The 26,789-nt window shown below is 46.6% G+C and overlaps 1 protein-coding gene and 2 long non-coding RNA genes across 4 annotated transcripts in view; 1 reads left to right on the top strand and 2 right to left on the bottom strand.

Annotated features, from left to right (window-relative positions):
- The window catches only part of LOC135813756 (uncharacterized), a 69,133-nt gene extending 44,449 nt beyond the window's left edge, over positions 1-24,684 (bottom strand). Inside the window, exons 1-16 of one of the 2 annotated variants that reach the window (XM_065326762.1) lie at positions 24,548-24,684; positions 21,638-21,832; positions 21,003-21,168; positions 20,303-20,540; positions 19,599-19,784; positions 18,613-19,150; positions 17,156-17,323; positions 16,596-16,681; positions 14,864-14,994; positions 9,866-10,488; positions 8,849-8,949; positions 7,854-7,924; positions 6,618-6,699; positions 5,593-5,742; positions 5,216-5,365; positions 3,029-3,135 (exon numbers count right to left, since the gene is read on the bottom strand). In XM_065326762.1, the coding sequence (XP_065182834.1) occupies positions 3,029-3,135; positions 5,216-5,365; positions 5,593-5,742; positions 6,618-6,699; positions 7,854-7,924; positions 8,849-8,949; positions 9,866-10,488; positions 14,864-14,994; positions 16,596-16,681; positions 17,156-17,323; positions 18,613-19,150; positions 19,599-19,784; positions 20,303-20,540; positions 21,003-21,168; positions 21,638-21,832; positions 24,548-24,611 (3,056 nt within the window). In that variant the 5' untranslated portion in view covers positions 24,612-24,684. The remainder of the gene's footprint in view (positions 1-3,028; positions 3,136-5,215; positions 5,366-5,592; positions 5,743-6,617; positions 6,700-7,853; positions 7,925-8,848; positions 8,950-9,865; positions 10,489-14,863; positions 14,995-16,595; positions 16,682-17,155; positions 17,324-18,612; positions 19,151-19,598; positions 19,785-20,302; positions 20,541-21,002; positions 21,169-21,637; positions 21,833-24,547) is intronic. The other variant, XM_065326763.1, reaches the window with a different exon arrangement.
- LOC135813760 (uncharacterized) lies at positions 12,169-13,174 on the top strand. The gene is made up of 2 exons (XR_010553125.1): positions 12,169-12,277; positions 12,864-13,174. It is a non-coding gene; the product is annotated as an uncharacterized LOC135813760 (long non-coding RNA).
- Positions 12,433-13,968, bottom strand: LOC135813762 (uncharacterized). Its single transcript, XR_010553126.1, has 2 exons — positions 13,793-13,968; positions 12,433-13,069 (listed from the first exon to the last, which is right to left on the bottom strand). It is a non-coding gene; the product is annotated as an uncharacterized LOC135813762 (long non-coding RNA).
- Positions 24,685-26,789: the final 2,105 nt, after the last annotated feature.

Below are 26,789 nucleotides of genomic sequence, written 5' to 3'. Positions count from 1 at the left end.
ACTTACCATAATAGGGTACATTTGGGTATCGAATCCGGCCAACGTTCCCTTTTGGGAACATCAAAGAAAGACGCAGGGTGTTTATGTAATATTACCAAATTTCTCTTGATTTTTTAGGCCAGTTGTATTGCCAAAGGACCGGGGAGCACATCTCATATAGGGTTTGGCCTGAAAAAAGCTGTTTTCCACATCAATAGTGAACATTTCTAACGTTCATACGAATACCAAGAATTACCGACATTTGGTCTAATATTGAGGAATTTGAAAAATTCCGAAACCCACCAAGTACTTGGTTATTCATGATCAGCAAGCTTCCAGTTATGCATAGAAACAAAAATAGTGCAGAACAACGAAAAATTAAAATTTCACCAGTTGTAGTCTTCGGGGTGCTGAGTCGAATTGTCTTGGTCCGAGGAAGCTGAGACGCTCCCTTCCTACTTGAATCCCAATCGAACTCGCGCACTTCCACCGAAACTGGGTGACTGCGCCCTACGAGATGGGGATTTGTATGCAAAATGTCACTAAAAGCGCCATTTCGTTCTTATAAAAGCACGGATGACCGCGATTGGCCCATATGTTGTAGTCTTTTGGACGCTGAGTCGACTGGTTTTGGTCCGAAAAGGCTGCGATGCAGCGTTCCTCCTTTATTCCCAATCGAACATGGTTGAACAAGTGGTCACGTGCGCCTGGGTGCCCAAATCACCTGGTCACCACGCCAGCAGGTGACAACTTTCACACCAAGGTTCAACTCGAGTTCAACTCGAGTGACAGGACTGCACCCAAAAAAGGTCAAACAGGCTAGTAAGTTGTACCCTGCAGGCACGGTGACCAGGTGACTGGCGTACGCAGGAGCACGTGACCACTTGTTCAACCATGTTCGATTGGGAATAAAGGAGGAACGCTGCATCGCAGCCTTTTCGGACCAAAACCAGTCGACTCAGCGTCCAAAAGACTACAACATATGGGCCAATCGCGGTCATCCGTGCTTTTATAAGAACGAAATGGCGCTTTTAGTGACATTTTGCATACAAATCCCCATGTAGTAGGGCGCAGTCACCCAGTTTCGGTGGAAGTGCGTGAGTTCGATTGGGATTCAAGTAGGAAGGGAGCGTCTCAGCTTCCTCGGACCACGACCATTCGACTCAGCACCCCGAAGACTACAACTGGTGAAATTTTAATTTTTGCCTTAACTTCCCCTTTAAGCCTGGTTCACACTAGGCCGATTTTCCGGCCGGTGCTCCGACACCGACTCCGACATGGAGTCTGCCGACTGTGTCGACTGAGTCGGACGGCCTGTTCACACACGGGGAACGACTCACTCGCAATAGAGTCGCATCGATTATCCATAAAAGCAAGAGTTCATGGGGGTTATGAAATTTTGGTAGAACTTTACATCTCATCAAGACTCAGAGTACAAAAGTACAAGAGGTCATGAGCTCGACATCGACGCTCTTTGCTGTCATGGTGAAAAGCCTACCGTGATTGGTCCGATGACCGCTCCATCACGTGCAAGCAGTAAAAATCGGCCGGCTTTTCGGCTAAATATCGACCAGTCGATACTTGGCCGAAAACTAGTGCGACAAGAAAATCGCCGCAGATTTGTCGGAACCCTGTACGACAACACAGTTCACACTATGCAATTTTCGACCCGATCTTGAGGATTTTTCGTACGAGTCCATGTCGGCCGGAAAATCGGCCTAGTGTGAACCAGGCATAACTCCACTTACCTGTCCCCGGGGAAAATTGCGATTCCGCGGCCGCGTTTTTTTCCGCGTTTTTTGCGATTTTTTAAAAGACCGCGTTTTCCGCGATTTTCCCGCGTTTTTTGAACTTTTTTGTTGCACTACACGTACACACAACGCACTGTTCGGTCAGCAACGTCTCATCGTGGCGGCTTTTTACTCAAATATGACGAGTGCTTACACCAGAGACTTGTAACTGATTGATTTCACTACATACTCACTGAAAATCTCCGCACATCAATATTATTCACCGCATATTTACCGCATATTTACCGCAAATTCACCGCAAATTATGCCATATTATGCCGCGTTTTTCCCCCGCGTTTTTTGCGATTTTTTCCCGCAATTTTCCCCGGGGACAGACTTACCGTGCCATGCACGGAAACTTATAGCAATATTGTTATAGAGGTAAGGCATTGTATACACAAGTCAATGGAGTGATTTGGTTTGGCAGAAAAATATCGTTATAAGGGTAATATCGTTATAGAGGTTATCGTTATAAGGGTAGGTCGACTGTACCACCCCTCTCCACCATACAAATATCCCACCCACCAACAGTGTACATGCCTAGTGTACATGCCTACATGTATGTCCTACTTATTACAGTCACTGAGTAGTCACAAGTGATATCTGCAGCAATGTACACAAGCAGCAGTAGTGACAAAGGTCACGATGCCTGGCCATGTCCTCAGCCGTTCTCTCGAGAAGATGGGAATTCAAAAAGCTGATGCAACTGCCAAACACTCGTCCTCCGACAGAGTCTGGAGGTACAACTGAGTAGAATATACCTTTTTAGTACCGCTAGTGTGTGACAGTGTACGGCGGATGCACTTCTCATTAATGTGTAACCTTGTACTGCACATGCACCCTCTCATTAGCGTGTGATCATGTACAGTACTTCGAGTACATACACTCTCATTAGTATGTGACATTGTGTGGTGAATGCACTACTCACTAGCGACATTGTACAGTGCATGTACTTCTCAGTACTGTGTGTGTGTGTGTGTGTGTGTGACACTGCATAGTGTATGTACTTCTCATTACTGTGTGTGTGTGTGTGTGACACTGCATAGTGTATGCACTTCTCGTTACTGTGTGTGTGTGTGACACTGCATAGTGTATGCACTTCTCATTACATTGTACAGTGTAACTGTATGCACTTCTCATTAGTGTGTGACAGTGCACGATGCACTACTCACTGGTGTGTGACACTGACTGCACAGTGGTGTGTGACACTGACTGCACAGTGGTGAATGTATCACTACCAAAGTACTACATATACTCACTCAGTATCAGAGTTAGGTCCTTTCAAGTCTCCCGCACGACCAAACATCAATCTGAACAAGTAGATGTGGAAAATGCGCAGACGCTGCATTTTCTGATGCTTGGAGTACTGTACACAGACAATCACAAGATACGCATGATGGACACACACACACACACACACACACACACACACACACACACACACACACACACACACACACACACACACACACACACACACATGTGCATACATGACACACACACGCACGCACGCATGCATGCACACACACAGAAAAGTACAAAAACAACATGATTTAGAACGGTCCGTATGAAACAACACAGTAGCAAGCACAAAGACAAACAGCACTGGAAATCGTGACTGAACGGCTGTTTAGGCACAAGATTTCTACATTCAGGGCTCACCACGACCATACAAAATTCAAAAAGCGTCGACCACCATTTTGAATGCCGCCAAAGCCAGAGTTTGTGCAGTCATAGCGGCTACGCACCCGAGTTCATGCTCATCGATGTACGGCGATGTACAGTCTAGTCGTAAAATACCGGTATTTTACGACTTCCTGGTCTACTCTGTACAGCGAAGGGCCAGTGCCGAAGCGAATCTTGTTGTTTGATGTCGAGAAAGACACGCGGAGAAGACGTCCTTTCTCCAAGCAATCTTGGTCATTTTTCTCAATCCGCTGGTGGGTGTCGACCAAGATATGTCCGTGGGGTACTGGTGAACTTGAGTCCTGGCATCTACAAGAATTTGCCGCGCCTAGCTAACCAATGTTGTCAGTAGAACTCAGCGTTTCCTGATCGCGACTCGGCACACTCTTTTCTGTTTGGCCTCGCAGCTTTCACGCTGCGAGTGGGGAGTTTCCTTGTCACAAATGAATCCCTTAGTCATGACCATGATGAGAGGTGACTAGTATGATCCCTGACTGGCATGAGTCCTTAGCTTGAGTCAACACGAAGGTAAACTCTTCACTTGGAACGCTTGCTGTCTCCTCCGCCCTTTCTTGTTGCACTTGCAGATATGCGCACGGCTGCCAGTTTTTGTTGGTGCGCGCGGCGACGCACGGCCGACCTTGATGTCTTCAAAAAAGTAGAACAGCGGTTCTCCTTGGCCGATTCTCATCATCGATAGCTCATTTTCAAGGTCTTGGAATTCTCTATCGGTTTACCGTCCCCGATTTCTAATTTTCTCTTCATTCACTTGTTTGCACGCCTTCGCGTTTGAGTGATTTCACCATCCGATCTCAGCCAAACGAAGGCCAAATCGAAAAATTCGAGACGGTAACCCCCCAAAGACACACCTTCTGAACACGAATCCACAATGGCCTAATGTCTAAAACCAACGAATACAGCCAAGCTCCACTCAGAAAACACCCCACAATTGCAAGAAACAGCCCGTTTTGCTGTGCGCTGATTGGTCAAATCCAAATGACCGTTATTGACGCTTTGTATGGTCGTGGTGAGCCCTGACATTCTGTACTACAGCATACAGTATAACTTATAGAACAGGTCCAGTCAAGGCCATGCTACAGCATAACACTACCAGCAAGACAGCTATGGACAATATCAGTAGTCGTACTCTTAGCACGGGCAGGGGCGTTGCAAGGTATGCATTAGGGTGGTACAGTGGGCCAGCTGAACTACAATTTGCTCGTAGAGTTGGGCTGGCTCCTCTGAACATGTTTGGAAATTTACAGCCCAAATCAGTGCATTTTATTGATTCACGGGGTGACTGTGACAACGAGTGCTGAGGCCAATACCGTAGTGACCGTAGCGTGTCTGATGCACCTGACAAGGTACAATGTGTTTGCTTGCAACGGATGTGCCTGCTTATAGTGAATACACTTGCTTACAGTGAATGTGATCGCTTATAGTGAATATGCTTGCTTATAGCGGATCTCTCCGTGGAGAGCGCTCTCCAAGCTGCAGGAGATAGACTAACTTGGCTTGACACTGTTGACAGATGCGTCGACTCTGCTCCTGTCTAACAGGTTCAGGGAAGATGCGAGCTGTGTTTATTATTATTATTATTAGTGACTACACATGCTTATAGTGAATATGCTTGCTTATAGTGAATACTTGCTTATCGTGAATATGCTTGCTTATAGTGACTACACATGCTTATAGTGACTACACATGCTTATAGTAACTACACATGCTTATAGTGAATACACTACAAGTATAGTACATACCAACAACAGCTCGGTAGAAGCCGGCGATGATTCAGCATCCTCGTCGTCAGCTAGCTCCTCGCCAACTTTCTCACTCGCGTCAGACATTGCTCCATCGACTGCATCACCGTCCGCATAATTGAGATCGCTGGCCAACATGGAGTTACTTGGCTAAACGGAGCATATACAATACGTACAAGCACACAGACACAGACACAGATATGCACACACACGCGCGCACGCACACACACACACACACACACGTGTATCATAAAAGCCCTAGAGACAGACCAGTAGGCATACAATACAAACCTACCAATTGGAATCCATACATACAAACACTTGTCCAGCAAATCAGACCGGAAAACACTTTTAAAAACCACAAAACATCACCTCACCTTCTTCTTGTGAGATCGCTTCTTCTTCTTTTCTCTCTCACCGTGGAGTTCATTGAGGGGATCTTCTCTGGTCATAGGAAGAAGCAGTCGAAGACGCCGTGGTACCTCCTCACTCTTGACATCCAAGGCATTGCTCACCCAGGCTATGACCTACACAAATGTACACATGAGAGAGAGAGAGAGAGAGAGAGAGAGAGAGAGAGAGAGAGAGAGAGAGAGAGAGAGAGAGAGAGAGAGAGAGAGAGAGAGAGAGAGAGAGAGAGAGAGAGAGAGAGAGAGAGAGAGAGAGGGAGGGAGGGAGAGAGAGAGAGAGAGAGAGAGAGAGAGAGATATGTGTGAAAATGTGGTAGATACGAGGGAAAGCAACAACCCTGTCTTTACATTCCAAATAAAAGAACTTTCAACAGGCACAATGAAAACACCAATGGCATCGAGAACAAGCACGAGGAAAATGCCAATGATGACATAACAGAAAATGGTGGGTGGGTGCACTCAAAGTAACATTATGCACCAGGTGCTGTAGCATCTACAGAGATGACACAAGAGCATCTACAGAGACGACACAAGAGCATCTACAGAGACGACACAAGAGCATCTACAGAGACGACACAAGAGCATCTACAGAGACGACACAAGAGCATCTACAGAGACGACACAAGAGAATCTACAGAGACTACACAAGAGCATCTACAGAGACGACACAAGAGGATCTACAGAGACGACACAAGAGCATCTACAGAGACGACACAAGAGCATCTACAGAGACGACACAAGAGCATCTACAGAGACGACACAAGAGCATCTACAGAGACGACACAAGAGCATCTACAGAGATGACACAAGAGCATCTACAGAGACGACACAAGAGCGTCTACAGAGACGACACAAGAGCGTCTACAGAGATGACCAGGAGCATACACCCTGGTTTTATTCAACACATCATTGTGATTGCGAGATATTCTTCATAAAAAGCACATGAACTCGTATGAAAATGAAATGATGTATACTAGTAGGTGTCAACCTACCGATGTCTGATTTCCAGACGGAGCTTCGGTACTGGTCTTGACGCACTGGACCAAGCCTTTCTCAGCAAGCACTTGCATAGCTCTGTGCATATGCAAACACAATGTCAACAACACAGAATACCAACATCAACACCAACACGTACTGGAAGTTCCAATGGCCAGCAGCACTGACAACACACACAGCTTACATACACTGCTTACAGCTCACAAAACATATTAGGGAGGTTCCGGAGTACGATTTTTTGTGCCAAAATCCGTAGAGGCGCTACGGATTTTTTATACGTCGTTTTCGAGCAGTGAAATGTTCCGGAGTACGGAACTTATGTGTTTGCCGTCATTGCCTAGGTTACGATCGCAAACAATGTCACATTCCTGCGCTATGCCTTTTTATTTTGAAAATTTGTACCGAAATCAAAACTTCCCGCGGAAAATCGATGTTTCTCGTACCAAATTTGTACGCGAAAAATCTTTCTGCATCCGATGACGCAAAATCTCCATACGAAACATGGTTCGTATGAAAGCCAGTCCACACGGATTCTCCGTGCCGAAAAATCGTATGGAGCACGCCTGGAAAAAATCCGTAGCGCCCATACGGATTTTGGTACGGAAAATCGTACCCCGGAACCACAGTCTCTATTATAATTTTCAAGAAAGCTTCACCCGCAGGCAGATGAACGACTGGTGAAAAACGGGCCAAACTAACTTGACCTCGAATCAAGTTACACTATTCACACGTGGCGATAATGCATGTGTTTTATTGTGCTGTACATGTACCGGTATACCACATGCCAATAGTAATACAACATCTGGCCACACTAAACAAACAATCAAGGAAAAGAAAATTATGATTGATCAAGCACCCACACGCCATCAAGTGGCTGCGTTGGAGTTGGCGAACAATTCAAAAAGGTGTGGCTGACCAATCTCTTCTGTTTGAGGAGTTGGACAAGGCACGCTCGCACTTGGTTTAATTCTGGCCTTGAGAAATGTCAATATTTATATTTTTCCCTTTTCCATTCCCTCAACTAATGAATACTATTCAATATTCATGGCAATTGGATTACCGCAGGCCTCATTCCCCTGTGCTGAATTGATGGATCCACAAAGGACAAAGGCGTACTGTTGGCAGATGAGAGTGATGAACAGGTATAGCAGTTACTAACACATATAAACACACATACTTGTGCCTGTTCCCTGCACTGGGCCCATGTAGCCATGTTATGAATGTTCACTCACCGAACAACCGTCTTCCTACATGCCACCTGCTGGTCAGACAGTTTGACAGCATGGTCATTCTGAAGGCCGTACTGTACAAATCACAATTACACATATAGCCACAATCAAAACACCAGTAACAGTGACAACAACACCAACAGCAGCAACGGCAGGAGAAAACAGCAGTGAGAGCAGCAGCAGAAAGAGTAGCAGCAGTGAGAGCAGCAGCAGTAGTATGAGCACATTCAGCTCAATACACCGATGAGTCAAGCTACTATGAAACCTCCAAATCAAATGTTCTTGCTTTTTCATCGGGAGTTTCAGGAAACATTGGGTTTTGTACACTGACATTAGCGCAAGACAAAAGAAGCAACAAAAGGTGACAGAAGTTACAGTGCTTAGTGCACTGAAAGTCTACATAGAGAAGTAAACGTGTAAAGGTTAGGGAGTTAGCGCTTAGCAGTGCATGTCAGATAGGACATCAACCCAAAGGTAACAGTACTAACAGTGCGTCTAGGTGGTCCAGTACTGTCACATCCGATTGCTGTACTAACACTGTGTAATACTACAGTGGGTCTAGGTGAAATCCAACGCAAAGGTACCAGTACTGTCACATCCCCTTGCTGTACTAACACTGTGTTTTGCTACAGTGCGTCTAAGTGAAATCCAACGCAAAGGTACCAGTACTGTCACATCCCCTTGCTGTACTAAAACAGTGTAATACTACAGTGGGTCTAAGTGAAATCCAACGCAAAGGTACCAGTACTGTCACATCCGATTGCTGTACTACCGCAGTGTAATACTACAGTGGGTCTAGGTGAAATCCAACGCAAAGTGCAAAGGTGGCAGTGCCCTGGACCAGTTCATCTGCATGTCCAGCAGCTTGCGTGGCACTTCCACGGTGTCAGGGGCTGTGCAAGACTAGTCCAGGGTGCTAAATATGCACTTTGGATGGGATTCCAGCTAGCACAGCTGCATTTCTACACAGTGTACACACAGTAGCTGCAGTGCCTCACCATTACAGCTTGGTTAGTCAGGACAACTTCTTCTTTGTTGATGTAGTCCAGGAGCATTTGCTGACGTTTCAGCTGCAAGGCGGTAACCATCCGCTTTGAAGCTAAGCAAGAGACCGGTGCACAAGAACCAAACCAAAAGTACAGTGTGCTAAGTACAGCAAGATGTACATGTATGTCATACTCACAAAACAGGACAAGCAAAACACCAAGAGAGAGAGAGAGAGAGAGAGAGAGAGAGAGAGAGAGAGAGAGAGAGAGAGAGAGAGAGAGAGAGAGAGAGAGAGAGAGAGAGAGAGAGAGAGAGAGAGAGAGAGAGAGAGAGAGAGAGAGAGAGAGAGAGAGAGAGAGAGAGAGAGAGAGAGAGAGAGAGAGAGAGAGAGAGAGAGAGAGAGAGAGAGAGAGAGAGAGAGTAAGTTACATTTATAAAGACAGGTAAGTCTAACAAATGAGGACTGAGACCTCTACAACAGGGTTTTTACGCCTGAAAGCAGGTGCATGATTTAACAAGCAGGTTGTCAGTCTAGATTTTATGCGCAGATGGAGAAAAAGCGCAGAATTTTTGTAATGAGATGAAAAGCAGAAATAATAAGAAATAATAAGAAAAGATGAAATGAAAGCCTGCTCACAACCCCGCCCAGCCTTGCGAACTGGGTATGGTGGATTAAGAACCCGGTTCAACGCTCGAGCAAGCGCTCTCCACTCAAGGTGTTCACAGCAACTGATAGGAACTCATATGGGGAAATTATAGAAAAGAAATAATAAGATAAAGAGAATAAATTTCAACGCACCTCAATAAACGGAGCCCCACGAGAGAGAGAGAGAGAGAGAGAGAGAGAGAGAGAGAGAGAGAGAGAGAGAGAGAGAGAGAGCGAGAGAGCGAGAGAGCGAGAGAGCGAGAGAGCGAGAGAGCGAGAGAGAGAGAGAGAGAGAGAGAGAGAGAGAGAGAGAGAGAGAGAGAGAGAGAGAGAGAGAGAGAGAGAGAGAGAGCGCAGATTTCCGACCGCCTAGCCAACTTACCAGTGGTGGTCTGTTTTTTCTTCATTTCCTGAAGTTCAACGGAAATAGGAGTTTGTGAGAGTGAGCTCTCATGGGCTGTGGATGCTCCTGACTGTGCCCCGGGTGTTTGCAGCAGATTAGAAGTAGCAGCCGTTGGGTCAGAACTGGGTGATTGAGGCAGTGAGTCTTCTGACGGTGTACCTGGAGTCAGATAAGACTGCAGAAGCTGTGGGTCTAGTGGCTTATTAGCTACATTCATAGCAAGTTTGGTATCTACATTAGCTGTATCCGCTCCTGTGTCTGCCGCGCTTGCGTCTCCATCTGTGCTGGTGGTGATGATGGGAATAGGGTTGTCAGTGGTGTTGTTGCTGCTGCTGCTAATAGCAACACCACCAACACAAACACCTGTCGACACGCTACTGCTTGGCGGGTACAACGGAAGAACGGGAGATGCTGAAGCTTCTATCTTTAAACACTCTGCCGACTTGCTTGTCGTCTTCTTGGGTGTTGCTTGACTCGAAGAGGTCACTGATGGAGAGAAACCGTCCGGCAAAACCGATAACTGCTTGTGTGAGGTTTTCTTTGATACTGCATCAATCAACACCATATCAGCATTTCCTGCCTTGTGCTCCTTAGCTACCAACCTGCACAAATACATACACAAACAATGGTACAAACGATGGTACAAACGATGGTACACACATCATAGTATACATACATACACACACCATGGTGCAGAGCACACAGATACACACAGGTGTGAGTGCACAAACACATACCCATACACACACACACACACACACACACACACACACACACACGTGTGCGCACGCGTGTGTGCGCGCATACACAGATACACATGCAAGCACAGGCATATGCAGACAGACAAACCCAATACAGACATCAGCCTAATTATATCCTATGTGACAGCAGGATGAACAGTGACAGGTCGGGCTCTTGCGTCATGATGTCATACATATACATGTAACTTGATTGACTGCCCATGTAGCAACATTCAGATCAACAACAGATGTCCAGAGTAAGTGTGCATGTGCACAGCTGTACAAGTGCTAAATACATGTATCGTGGGCATAGGTGTACATGTGGGCAAGCGATACAACAAGACAGACAGTGGCCAGGGGCGGATCCAGGGGGGGTGCGAAGGGTGCAAATGAACCCGTCAGGCCAGGCCAGGTCAGGCCAGGCCCAGGCTCGCTGCGCGGATCCGCGGATGATTTGTGTGCAATCACGTGATCAGGACGTCAGGACAACGATCGACAGACGACACTTTGGAAATGCTGCGCACCAAAGTAGAAGAGAAGCACAAGGAGTGGTACGAAGCTGTGCAGAAGGTTGCTGATGATGCTGGCATCGAGTTGAAGGCACCTCGCGCATGTGGGAGATCAGTCCATCGGGCCAACCCTACCGTACCAGGTGCATCAGCAGAGGACCACTTCCGCATCACCATCACCACGCCTTTACTTGATTGCCTTCTTCAAGAACTCCACGCTCGCTTCTCCGATGCCCAGAGCGCAGCAGCGTCTGGTCTTGTGGCAGTCCCAGCTGTCATGAAGAAGACAACAGATTGGAAGGCCTCCCTGAAACACTTCATCGACCAGTACAGCGAAGACATGCCAGCACCTTCATCTATTACGTCCGAGCACGACAACTGGTGGGTGAAGTGGAGCCGCGTGGGTGAAGACTCTCTGCCCTCCACTGTTCAAGCCGCACTCCAACAGTGTTGCAAGCACACTTTCCCCAACATCTTCGCCACACTAGCCATTCTAGCTGTGATGCCGATCACGTCTTGCGAGTGTGAGCGAAGCGTGTCGGCCCTGCGTCTCCTTAAAGGGAAACTGAACGCCAAAAATAAGTATGGCTTATCCGAAGGGGAATTGGGCACTGATTCCGATGAGCTATGTCTCGAGCCGATCAGAGAAGAGGAACCGTGTCAAATTTCATAAATAACACCTTCCATATTTGGAAATTGGGCTTGATGACGTGCGTACTGCTTAGCTGTCACCATGCTGTGCATGCTCAGCAGTGTAATTGAATGGAAGAAAACAATTACTTTGGTGTTTTGCAGCTCTATTTCGTTCCCTGACGGTAACCAAATCTAGATGTAGGAATCTGTTGAGCAGGAGAGTGACACATGTCTTCCCGAAGGCTGTCCAGGCTGCAGTGGTGATGAAGAAGACACGATCATCACCCCGAGATCGATTGTAGCGAATTGGAAAACTCATGGCGAATTTGCTTCCACTCCAAGGCAATGTCGAGGTATGAAGGGTGCTTGTACTGCCTTCCAAAGTGAAGAGGAGTGTTCTATGCCAACTTACTTACCTACTCTTGCTGGTACCGTAGACGTAGTGCTATATTGCGAATTTCGTGGACGAACAACTCTAGTCACTAGTGGCTAGTGAGCAACACTAACAGGTGAGATTTTTCAATTTGACAAAAATTGTTTTTGTTTGAGAACTGACAGTGGTAGTCATTAGACTCAGTAGGTGTCTCTCTGCTGCTTCTTTCCCTTCATCGGTAGGGTTGTGCTTGAAGTAAAAATAAATAGAAAATGTGGAACAAAAATCTGATCATGTAGTTCGAATTTCAACTTCAAAGTATGTGTACATCAAATCACAAAAATTTCAAGGTGGTGCTGTGCATTGAAAAAGACTGGGAGCTGGCAGCAATGGAAAGGGTAGAAACGAAACCAGTAATGTAGAGTATTCATAAGGTAGAGGGAGCTGAAAACGGGAGAAGAGTAGTGAGCATTTCAGTTCGAAGTAGTGTAAATAGACAGCATTGTGTTGTGAATATTGTGTGAATCTAATAATTGGCGGAGGGTAGTGATTAGGCAGAGCATTGTTACAATACAAGGTACTTTGTGAGCAGATAGAAATCAATATCACAGCATGGTTTAGACAGGAACCCATAAATGGCACGAAATTGCTAATCCAAATATATTATCCCCTGAGTATGAGTAGTATTTTTTATTATGGTGTTCTCCTGTGTTTACATGCAGAGCCTTGACGTTGCTGGACGAGCGACAATATAAATTACATAAACATGTAGCTCATGATGTGGAATGACTGCCGTATCGCATTGCCAACGCAAACCCATCCTGTGTCAGTGCAGCCATCCAGCAACTTCAACTCCCCGGACCAGATGCCGCTGCAGCTGAACACCATGCCGATGGAAAGCCAGGAGTTGATAGCGAAGCATTCTGGTCTGCACAGTACAAGGCAAAGAACAATTATGAATTATAACGCATAGTAATCCTTCCCACACTTCTTTGTAAAAACAAACAAACAGTGCCATTATCACAACACTTGATCAAGCATCTTGATGGAGGTATTTTCCATTGTGCTGGCCTCACATCTGCACCAGGAAGACCATGTACACTTACACGTATATTGTGTGTGTTAGGGCGTGTGTGTTTGTGTATTCGTCTGTGCACACGTGTGTGTGTGTGTGTGTGTGTGTGTGTGTGTGCGTGGGTCCTACGCACATGTGTATGGGTAGGAGTGTGTGTGTGTGTCGGGGGAGGGGGGGGGGGGGGGGTACATGCACATGTGTATGGATGTGCGCGCTGCACGCGCATGTCTGTGGGATGGGGTGGGGGTGCACGCACATGTGTACATGTGTGCACGCACTGATACAGCATGTGTGTATGTGTTCGTTGAACACATGGTGTCCTCTTGATTCCATAAACTTTGTGATCATTGTGATTTCATGTGCTTTGAAGTTGAAATTCGCAATACATGTACTCATGCTTGATTAGATTTATGTTCCACATGTTCTATTTATTTTATTTTACTTCAAGCACTTGTACTATTCAAGCACAACCCTACGAATGAAGGGAAAGAAGCAGCAAAGACACCTACTGAGTCAAATGACTGCCACTGTCAGTTCTCAAACAAAAACAATTTTTGTCAAATTTAAAAATCTCACCTGTTAGTGTTGCTCATTAGCCACTAGTGACTAGAGAGTTGTTCGTCCACGAAATTCGCAATATAGCACTACGTCTACGGTACCAGCAAGAGTAGGTAAGTAAGTTGGCATAGAACAACAGCTATGTACAGCCATGTTCATCTCCTCTTCACTTTGGAAGGCAGTACAAGCACCCTTCATACCTCGACATTGCCTTGGAGTGGAAGCAAATTCGCCATGAGTTTTCCAATTCGCTACAATCGATCTCGGGGTGATGATCGTGTCTTCTTCATCACCACTGCAGCCTGGACAGCCTTCGGGAAGACATGTGTCACTCTCCTGCTCAACAGATTCCTACATCTAGATTTGGTTACCGTCAGGGAACGAAATAGAGCTGCAAAACACCAAAGTAATTGTTTTCTTCCATTCAATTACACTGCTGAGCATGCACAGCATGGTGACAGCTAAGCAGTACGCACGTCATCAAGCCCAATTTCCAAATATGGAAGGTGTTATTTATGAAATTTGACACGGTTCCTCTTCTCTGATCGGCTCGCGACATAGCTCATCGGAATCAGTGCCCAATTCCCCTTCGGATAAGCCATACTTATTTTTGGCGTTCAGTTTCCCTTTAAGACCTACCTCAGGAGTACAATGGGACAGAGTAGACTAACCGGGCTAGCTCTACTCCACATCCGCTACGACTTGGCTGTTGATGTCACTGACATCGTCGACATGTTCGCCCTCAAGCACCCACGGAAGATGAGGATGACCAACATTCTCCAGGATGTGGAGTGAGGAATGGAACAGCCGCCCTGAATTCTGACTAGAGTTGACATTGTGTATATAGCATGTACATAGCATAATCTGTGTCTAGAATCATACCGGTAACAGTCGTAAATTACTTGTAAATTTTGACATTCAATGTGTAACTAATCATACTACTCATGTTGGTGCTATGTGTAATTATGATATTATACAGTAACACACATAACATACTATGTCTTTGGTTTACTACTGCAAAAGAAAATATGTAAGTTTCATCCTCGCACCCCTCAGCTTTGGGGTCTGGATCCGCCCCTGGTGGCTTACACGTGCTTGCGAACTCTTCCCATGTCTTTCAGCATGGCATCAATCCAGCCCCAGTGGCGTTCAGTCGTTTTCTTCTGAATCTTTTTCTTGATGTGGCGGTCATGTTTGTACACCAATGAATCACATACATCCTACAGAACACAACGGTGCACAGGCGTGCAGTGAGCAACACACACACACAGGCATGCAGTGAGCAACACACACACACACACACACACACACACACACACACACACACACACACACACACACACACACACACACACACACACACACACACACACACACACACACACACACACACACACACACACACACACACACACACACACACACACACACACACACACACACACACACACACACACACACACACACACACACACACACACACACACACACACACACACACACACACACACACACACACACACACACACACACACACACACACACACACACACACACACACACACACACACACACACACACACACACACACACACACACACACACACACACACACACACACACACACACACACACACACACACACACACACACACACACACACACACACACACACACACACACACACACACACACACACACACACACACACACACACACACACACACACACACACACACACACACACACACACACACACACACACACACACACACACACACACACACACACACACACACACACACACACACACACACACACACACACACACACACACACACACACACACACACACACACACACACACACACACACACACACACACACACACACACACACACACACACACACACACACACACACACACACACACACACACACACACACACACACACACACACACACACACACACACACACACACACACACAGGCATAAACCCATCATGTAGCACAACCAACAGTAGTACTATGCATTGTAGCATGTATGCCTTACTCACGACAACAACAACAACAACAACAACAACAACAACAACAACAACAACAACAACAACAACAACAACAACAACAACAACAACAACAACAACAACAACAACAACAACAACAACAACAACAACAACAACAACAACAACAACAACAACAACAACAACAACAACAACAACAACAACAACAACAACAACAACAACAACAACAACAACAACAACAACAACAACAACAACAACAACAACAACAACAACAACAACAACAACACGACAACAACAACAACAACAACAACAACAACAACAACAACAACAACAACAACAACAACAACAACAACAACAACAACAACAACAACAACAACAACAACAACAACAACAACATCTCTTATTGGCCACAGGCCATCGTGAGAATAAAAGAATTCAAACAACAGCAGCAGCAGCAGCAGCAGCAGCAGCAGCAACAACAACAACAACAACAACAACAACAACAACAACAACAGCAGCAGCAGCAGCAGCAGCAGCAGCAGCAGCAGCAGCAGCAGCAACAACAACAACAACTTTCTTTTATTGGACACAGGCTATCGTGAGAATAAAATATTTCAAAACAAACAAACAAACAGATAGAAGTACACTAACACCAGAAAATGAGAGAAAACTCCCCCCGAGTCCCAACTAGCACAGAGTAGCACAATTCTTGCACAGTCAGAGCTCAAATTGAGGACGATAACCTCGGCATTAGCAACAGGCATTAGCCTGCCCAAACACATGTTGCATCGGTACATACGGCAAGAAGAGCTCCATCGCTGCCAGTGTTTTCCACAAACCAGTAGATGTGCTGACCGAGTGGTAACTCAATGGATGATTCACCAGCTACAACAACAACACGGCACACGGCACACGAACACACAACAAACATCCAAGCTAAAATACCGAAGTGTAATTTCAAATTTTGTAAGATATCACAAAGACACAAGGACAACATGTCACGACTCATTATGCTCTGTATTACTAATACATGATACTCTTTGTATAGATTAAAAAAATTGAATATTTGAGGTAGGAAGGCAGTACTGTCAAGCGGGAAATTTTGGGTGAGCTTTCATTACTCAAGTTTCGTAATGGGGAAGGATTTCAACACTTTAAAGCGTGCGAATGTTCCCAAATTGTAATTGTCACTAACCTGCCTGCCACCAGAAATCGAAAACTAAACACACAGCAAATGTTTCCAATTTGATGGTACCAGCCTCAGGCATATAGCCAGTGGATGACACAAGAGGCACGTGCACCTCATGTGAATATGTCATGGTGGAGTGCACTGTACATCCCTGATGTCTAGCTGCTTACCATTAGTGGGCACAACACCATCTTCATCATCTTCGGCAGCGTCAGCAACCTTCTCCTTGCCATGCACCCATGGTGAGGTGGCAGCTCTGAACGATTTCAACAGTGACACTACACTGCCAGCAGTGGGTCGGTTGTAAGGCTTTCGCAGTAGACGCCGCTGTTGCTCTTCTTGCAATTGTGATGAAGACAAGAAGCACATCAGAGAGACAATGCCGCTAGACATATGACACATGATACTGTACTGGATGTATTACACAATGTGCGCAGGGTGCTGGGTGCTGGGTGCTGGGTGCAGGGTGCTGGGTGCAGGGTGCTGGGTGCTGGGTGCAGGGTGCTGGGTGCTGGGTGCTGGGTGCAGGGTGCTGGGTGCTGGGTGCAGGGTGCAGGGTGCTGGGTGCTGGGTGCTGGGTGCAGGGTGCTGGGTGCTGGGTGCTGGGTGCTGGGTGCTAGGTGCAGGGTGCTGGGTGCTGGGTGCTGGGTGCTGGGTGCTGGGTGCAGGGTGCTGGGTGCTGGGTGCTGGGTGCAGGGTGCAGGGTGCAGGGTGCTGGGTGCAGGGTGCTGGGTGCTGGGTGCTGGGTGCTGGGTGCTGGGTGCTGGGTGCAGGGTGCTGGGTGCTGGGTGCAGGGTGCTGGGTGCTGGGTGCTGGGTGCTGGGTGCTGGGTGCTGGGTGCAGGGTGCTGGGTGCTGGGTGCTGGGTGCTGGGTGCTGGGTGCTGGGTGCAGGGTGCTGGGTGCTGGGTGCTGGGTGCTGGGTGCTGGGTGCTGGGTGCTGGGTGCTGGGTGCTGGGTGCTGGGTGCTGGGTGCAGGGTGCTGGGTGCTGGGTGCAGGGTGCTGGGTGCTGGGTGCTGGGTGCTGGGTGCTGGGTGCTGGGTGCTGGGTGCTGGGTGCAGGGTGCTGGGTGCTGGGTGCTGGGTGCAGGGTGCTGGGTGCTGGGTGCTGGGTGCTGGGTGCTGGGTGCTGGGTGCTGGGTGCTGGGTGCTGGGTGCTGGGTGCTGGGTGCTGGGTGCTGGGTGCTGGGTGCTGGGTGCTGGGTGCTGGGTGCTGGGTGCTGGGTCTGACCTACTCACACTCAAACACTTAAGTAGCTACATCTTCCTCCTGCAATCTGAGACTAGTGAGAGGGGTGATGGTATCCCAGGATGCCAAAAAGTCAAATGACCTGCGAACAATGTAAACAAACTTATATACTAGTACATGACTGGAAGAAGCAGCAGCCCCATCTTGAAATAGATGCAAACGATGTTTTACTATTTATACATGCAAGCAAAGACACCCAGAAAAATGCACACAGACACGCATATCAACGTACCCGCACACATGCATGCACACACACACTTGTGTGAACATACACATACATATGTGCGTACAATCACGGCACACATACTTGAAGACCATGCCTCCATCACCATAATTATGAAATACACAACACATTGCATACAGGCATTGGCGGAACATACCCAGTTGCTTTGCATCTTCTTTGCTAGGAGAGTTTCCCACGCTAGCAGCATCCAGTGGTGTGGCTGTCCCATCACTGCCAGCAGCCATTGCAGACGGCGAAGCAGCAGTAGCTGACGTAGCACTAACAGTGCTATCTTTGCCAGCACTTGCAGCAGTAGAAGCTGGGGTGGTGAGAGTACTAGCCGGGGTACTGCTTGCACTGCCGCGTTTTCCACGCGCTTTCCTCTTTCCAGTTGGTGTACTGGGAACAGAGAGTGCTGAGTCTGGTTTGAGTTGCTCAGTACCATCAGCATTGTATCCCTCATCACCATCACCGTCACCATCTTCCAACTTCACCTCAACACCACGCTCAAAAAGTTTAGAAGCAGCACCTGTCCCATCTCTGGCTGCAATCTTCTGCTCCAAAGATTCCTTCTTCAAAGACTTTGGGGTTTTGGCCCTAGACTTGCGCCTTAGACTTGGCTTTTCCACTGGGTTCTCGACTTGCCAATACCCATCCAACAGCAATTGATAATAGCAGCTTTGAGCAAGAAATGGCTGTGCACAAACCAAGAGAATATCACCAAGTAAGATGGCTTTGTAACAAACCCGTTTACTAGTATATCAGTGTGGAATACTCGCCCCGGAAATAAGGTACATGTGCACGCACGCATGAACACACACACACACACACACACACACACACACACACATACCCACGTGCACATACAGACACGTGTGTACACACGCACACACACACACACACGCACGCACACACACACACACACACACACACATGCACACACACACATGCACACACACACACACATGCACACACACACACACACACACACACACACTCACACGTGAAAACACACACACACACACACACATCATGACATGCATGCACACACTCACACACACACACACATCACGATGCCTTGAATGAGGATGTACATATCAAAATCAGCACACCATTCACAAACAGACACACACGGTCACTCACATGAATTTGACTCGGCCATTGATGGTCAGCATATTTGATGCAACAGCCGGGCTGAGCCTCCAAGTAACGTGACATCAACTCGCCAGCTACATCCAATGGTGAAAAGACCAGATGATCAAACCTGGGCAAGAGCAGCATTGGTGTCTTGACTCGCCCTGGTCGTTCATTAGGACTATTCACGTATGGCTGATGATGCAGTGTAGTGTGATACAACACAACACAACACACAAGAAAACAATACACACAATAATGTTACACACGGGGCACATAACCACATATACACACAATCACACATGAATACATACAAACATACAGTCATGTATACATATACATACATGTGCGCACAAGAGCACCGCAGACACCAGCAGTCGTGTCAGATAAACATCAACTGTAACAGCAATGACAGCAGCAGCAGCAGCAGCAGCAATGACAGCGGCGGAAGCAACAGCGGAAGCAGCAGCAGCAGCAACAGTGACAGCATACAGTTGCTACAACTCTATGAGACAGTTGCTGCATACTACAGTGTACATGACATTCATGATTGTATACAGCAGTCCTGTCATGACCATCATCATCATCATCATCATGATGATGATGTGAGAGCACAGTCATGTTCTAAAGTAAAGAGTGGTTAAACAATGCAGTAAGACTGTGACACAGAGGCATGCATTGCCCAAGAGAAAAAGGCAAATGTCTCTACTTACCTGCATAGTGATAAACTTGTACTTGGCTAGCATACGCACGTCATAGAAACAGCTCCTTGGATCTAGCTTGAGATAGGAATGTATAGCACGCTGTGTGACACCTTGACTCCGTGCTCGGCCAATCACTTCCAGAATACAGTACTGGCGGTCATTGACGGGAGCAAGTGAGTCACTTCTTCCCCACAGGGCCCGCTCTCGCAGCTTCTGAGATGCCACCATGACCAGTTTCTCGCCATACCTACGCACACACATACACACACACACACACACACACACACACACACACACACTCACATACGCACACACGTACACACACACACACATGCACACAGACACACACAGAGCAACCCACATGTGCATAAATAGAGCACAAAAAAAACAGAACTGTTCGTTCAGGTAGGATGACACTCTCGTCAGACATCAGAAAAAATATTTACAGTGGCACCTTTTATAAAGCCTGCAGACTCCATTGCAGCAAATACCTTTTTTAAAGCCTGCAGACTCCATTGCAGCAAATACCTTTTATAAAGCCTGCAGACTCCATTGCAGCAAATACCTTTTTTAAAGCTACAGGAAATGTTCAAACAAGGCCGCTAGCTATTGCCAGTACTGGCTGGTGTGCATTGCCATGTAGTGCAGCGACCATGACAATGACATGCACGTACTTTTAACTACTTCGAAGTGCTAGTGCTGTACTCACTTTTCCACGGCCTCCGTGTAGGAACAGAGCGTCTTGTCTGTGCTTACACATCGCACCACGTCCGTCACATCTTCCCGTGTCTTATAGGTAGCACACAGACCACGTACACCTTTCTCTTTGTCATTGACTGGCGTGTACGGGTCCTTGGGACTATAGCCAAAGTATTCTGTCAACAAGCAGTTAGACAAGAGACACCAGGAGAGGAAATGCTCATCCACTACAGAAAGCACTGTGGCAAAGTAAAAGGTTAAAAAAAAGCCTTTCACTTCTTCTTGTTCTATCTCACATGCCGTTTTCACACACTGTCTCACACACACTGTCACACATACTGTCTCACACACTGTCACACATACTGACATACACACATGTACAATCTCACATACGAGTCTCACATGCCGTTTTTCACACACTGTCTCACACACTGCCTCACGCACTGTCAAACACACTGTCCCACACACCGTTTCACTTCATACTCCAATTATTGCTGTTCACCCTCCCAGTAGGATTTCTCATTTCTGAGGTAAAAAAAGGACTTTCACGTGAATAACTATCACAGACGTCAGAATGGTCAGTTGAAAGTTGAAACTCCAAGTTCACACAAGACTGATGCAGTACACTTGAGAATGTGAGCATACCTTTTACAGTCTTCAGTGGATTCAGGTTACCCACAACAAACACATCCTGAAACGGTGTTTGCCGCGCGTAAAAGTTAATGTCGCCGCATTTCTCCACCAGCACACGCCATGCATAGGGATACAATGTGTCATCAGTCGCTGCTTGAAACGACTGTCTAGTCTGTAAACGACGCCATAGCACTTCCAGCGAAATACCTACACACAAACGCACAGACACACATACACACGCACACACACACTGTACTTGTTGCTGTACTGTACTTGTTGCTCACTGCCAAAACTGGTCACGTGAGTCCCCCCGGGAGAGGGGAGAGAGACTCAAAAGGAATCTTGGAAAGATGACTCTATTGGTTATTGAACCGCCCAACGGCCGACACCCCTGAAATCCCCAAAACGCTGGATGGACTTGAAAATGATCCCACTTATGGGCTCACCACACCTCAGTAAGTGGGTGAGGACAAGGTGCAGAAAAAGGATTGACGGTATCAGGGTATCCGTCCCGGGATCCAACTGCAGTTACCCCTGCCCCCAGTGAAGGTAATACTTGCTACTAGTGTGAGTGGCTAAATCAGAGTGGATCTGATAAAAGCTTCACTAGCACCATTGATTACACAAGAGTTAATCTAGCCAGAAGCAGTCCATGGTTAACAGGTATGTATACTTCAAATAGAAAGTATATGAACCCTGGAACCAACAAAGGTGGCAGGTACAACATTACACCTTCAAGCGGCCGAGCCTGTTGGCAACAGACCCAACACAATCAGGCATAAGTGTACCTACCAACCGAACTAGCTGGCACACACACACACCCATACACATCAAGCATAAGAATTCATGACTACCGCACAAGCATCAAGGATACCTATACGAGTGCATGACCTGTTTCACCAGGCTTCATCTGAACCTAAGGTGCTGGGTAAAGTCCTACAAACGAGTAAGAGCTTCCCTGCAAACATCAACCTCACCATTGCACAGTAGTGGCATAAGGAGTTACTCAACAGTCATGCTGGCACACTGGCAGGGTAAACAGTGATTTTCAGGGTTTTTACTACAATGCATGGTACTAGATAAATAGGTACTCTAATTTCAGAAATTTTACGTGCTCAATATTTTCGGAATGAGGGCAAAAGGCCTTTTAGGTACAGAGGAGCAATTCCCTATTGGATTATGTGTGTTAGTGTTTGTTCGGTGCATTGAAATTCTAGGTATGAAACAGACGTACCGAAAGTACCGAAAATAAAAGTACACCGAAAATTTGTGAAATTACAGTAAGCAGCAGCTTTCGGCCTTGTCAATAAAGCAATTCCACCACCACCACCACATGCGCTCTCTGGCCGACCATCAAACCAGCAACACGACTCCAAGTTGTAGATACTGACAAAGCATTTCAGAGAGCGCATGCGGTGGAGGTGGAATTACAGTGCATAATAATATTCGCGGGATCCGCGTCGGCATCGCTTGAATGTTCAGAAACACACAAACTAGCCTTCGCATCCGCAGGCCACCACTATGCCTGTTAACCTTAGTGGCGAATGCAGACCTCACAAGTGAGTCAGGGGAGAGAAGGTTAGTCTCTCAACCAATCGGGCGTGTAACGGCCCATAACCCTGTAAACTGCATCCTTGTTATTCTCACTCTGAGCTGTGAGTACCCAGTTGACCGTGGGTGTCGGCGCAGTTCAACACGCGTAAAAAGTCTGTTTACACGCTCCCTGCTACCAGCGCGGGTCTTGAACTCGGGACCTCATGATTCGCAGGCAGGCCTGCAAACCAATCGGCCATATGCGTTGGTCTCAGTGCATGGTGACGAGATACTCGTGGCAAACGTCTATGGAGAATTGGTCATCACGCAGACACCGTCACCCTCGCACTTGGAGAAACCCAATGAGAATTACCATCAATCATGTACGGTTCAGTTGCCTGTCTGCACTGGCAGGCCGGCGGAACCGGTCCGCTTGATCAGGCCATGGCCGGACCAACGGTTGAGCCACCAAAGTGCGTATACTGCGGAGAGGTCATGTGTATATCTGACGTATCATACACAAACTGTATGAAAGGCTATGGTATGGCCAGACCAATGTAAAACGGCTTCCACCGGTCCTGCGCAGGCATGCGAGTCGGGTCTGACAGGCTGCAAAAGACTGATGCCAGCTAGTAATTGGCTGTCTTGGCTCTTGTCTTTCTCTTCATTGTTCTTCCCTCGCTGTTACTCCTTATTCAGTTTTTCACCCATCCCCCTAAAATACAGAGGGCCCCTGAACCCGGGATTTGACCCCATGCAGGGCACATGGTGGCAAGACTGGGACCCTAGCCCTACCAACCGGTCTCTGGCTGCAGCAGGCCCGCCGCAACCGGTCCGGTTGGTCAGGGCATTGCCGGATCAACACTTTTACCCATCAACACGTGTTTACTGCTCAGGAGAGCATAACGTTGTGCACCTGCCACTGATCATACACACAGTATGACAGGCTGGCTGCTATGCTAATGCCGGACCAATCAAAAACTGCTTCTGGCTGTCCTGGCAGTCAGGAACACCACTTTCAAGTGTGTCCTTCGCCTTGACTTGATGATATGATGTCATCATACCTGGGTAACTATCAAGCAAGGCTTGCATATAACATGTATGTACAGTTATGTACATTGAACATGCCTTTGGCAAATATTTTTCTCAGCACGCTGGCACTGCAGGTCATGGGAGTTTCAGGGGAAAAAAAGGGAAAGAGAAGTTTTAAGCCGTGGAACAGTGTACCTTTTCACCTCTGAGCTCAATACATTGTGCCCACAACAATACAGATAATGAAAATGTCAAGAAAAAAAGCTATATCCTGGAGTTCGAGTCCACGCTGTTTCGTGCATCAGGGCATTTACTTTGGCATCTCAACTGTACACAGTGAAGAGTAAACAAACATACCTTCGAGTCCCGACAGAGCCACCTCGTCCACAAGAACGTCCTTCAACGAAGACAGATTCTCCATTCTCAACTCTTGCCAAGAGAACTCAGGAGCTTACAAAAGTCCATTGTAAAGATTCTCTCAACTCTTCAAACCCTTCTGCTCATGACTGTAGTTTTGTCACTGGATTTTTTTATTCGATTTTTTTACGAATCACAGTACCGTTTGAATCACATAAAATATTTTTCTTTCTTTTTATTTAGTTTTTCTAGCACCGCCTTGGCGGGTTTGGCGCGAAAAGAGCGCGTTTCGCTTTGCGTTTTGTTGTAGCTGCCATCGTAAACCCACACAATCCTACCAAATCCACATTTTTAATTTTTAATTTTTGTTCGGATTGATAATAAACCGCTCAAGAGGGGTACCCCGGGTCAGAGAGAGCCAGTCGTCAGTGCTAGTGCCAGTAGTGGTACTACAGTACAAACCAGGGATCTAGGAAGTCGTCAAAATGGTATTTTGAGGACTCCCTGGTACAAACTCTAGTTATTTCGTGCCCCTGGCCAAACGAAAGTTAATTCCAAACGAAACTTTGTGCTTATAAGTTATACCAGGGAGTCGTATAGACCCTATACGACTCCCTGGTTATACCGACTGTTATAGTTATACATACTCGTACAGCCATGACCAAAGAAATCCGACCCAGTCAAGAGTAGCGCCGCATTTCAGTTCAATTACTCGTACATCATGCACACTCCGAAAACCCATCCGAGATTATCTTTTATGGGGTGTTTTTTGGATCTTTGGACTTTTTTCGAATTTTGCTGTTTTCCGTGAATTTTCCCAAATTCCACAATCTCCCGGAAATGTTTGCAAAATTCTACCCTTTTTACCTCTTTGGAAATCGGAGGGACCAAAAGCACCGATCATGTGCCATGCACGTCGTTGGGCCTGAAAAATTGCAACCTCAGTGCATGGCGCATGTATGTAGATCTACGTGGCCTCTGATCTGAGCTTAGCGCTAGCGCTGTCATCAAGAGTACATGGTTTTCATCAGGGAGTCGTAAAATACGACTCCCTGGTTTTCATGTACTCTTGCTGTCATGCATCATGTTACGTCATCGTTGCCATGGCAACGGGTAGATAATTTTTGGGTTTTGAGTGATTTTTTGAATATTTTTTTGAATATTTTTCGCATAGCATCATTTCTTGGATTTGAATCTTGATGCTCGAGAACAATCTGAGTACATGCATCGAATTTTTTCTGCATTTTGGGGGATTTTTTGAATTTTCTTAAAACATTTTGACCGTTTTTTTCACTTTTTGAGTTTCAATTTTGGACAAAATAATTCGGATGATGTACCCTTGACATGGGTCGGATTTCTTTGACCACAAATGTATCAACATAGTTGAGAGGTTCTGCAAAACGAAAATGTGTACGAACTTTCGCTCTACGTCACAAAGTGAGAAACTTCGCACGAACTTTCGCAACTTTGGACGCGAAACTTGCAGGGAACGCGAAATGAACTTTCGTAGGAAGTTTCGTGAGATCGGATCATGGCGTAGACTCTACGTGCACTTGGCGCATGCAAACAGGTATTTTACGACTCCCTGATGCAAACTACGAAAATGTGCAGAACACAAAGTTCGTGCGAAAATTCGTACACATTTTCGCAAGACCTGTCGCGAAACTTCGTTCGAATTTTCGTTGTGCAGAACCTCTCTACAGTCCATTCAGAAAAAAATGAACTTCTAGCTTTTGGCCATAAATGGGTCAAACGTTGAGTTTTTTTAGAATTTTTTTCTGCAATCCCATATGGAATCCTCTTCCAATTATGTTTCTGAAGTTTTTTTGTCCAAAAAGCAAGCCATAGCAAGAATAGGATTTCGGCCAGGTTTTGCCCCAAAAGCACTGAATTGGGAAAAACCATCAAAATGCAGGCCGTTTGACCCCGCCTGCAACAGTGCATTCTGCGGTTCGAACCCCAGTTCAGGCACCCTTTTTGGACCCTTTTTCAAATTTCAAAGTTCGCAGCACTGCACTGTGTACGATGAAATCACGAAAAATCGCCAAATACGGGAGCTCGCCAGAGCCAGGACCCATTTTTTTATGAATGGACTGTAGTGATACATTTCACCCCGCTGATGCATTATTTTCTTCCGATTATCATCTTCTTTCCTTCATTTTTTTTTCTTCTCTTGCCATGGCTGGCTAACGCCCCCCTCCTGATCCTTTGCATTGGCTTCTGCCATTGGCATTGGACGGTG

This window comes from Sycon ciliatum, chromosome 4, assembly GCF_964019385.1.
Source record: "Sycon ciliatum chromosome 4, ocSycCili1.1, whole genome shotgun sequence".
NCBI classification, from domain to species: domain Eukaryota; kingdom Metazoa; phylum Porifera; class Calcarea; order Leucosolenida; family Sycettidae; genus Sycon; species Sycon ciliatum.
Note: the sequence above shows the minus strand (reverse complement) of the source record. Positions and strands in the feature narration are given on the sequence as shown.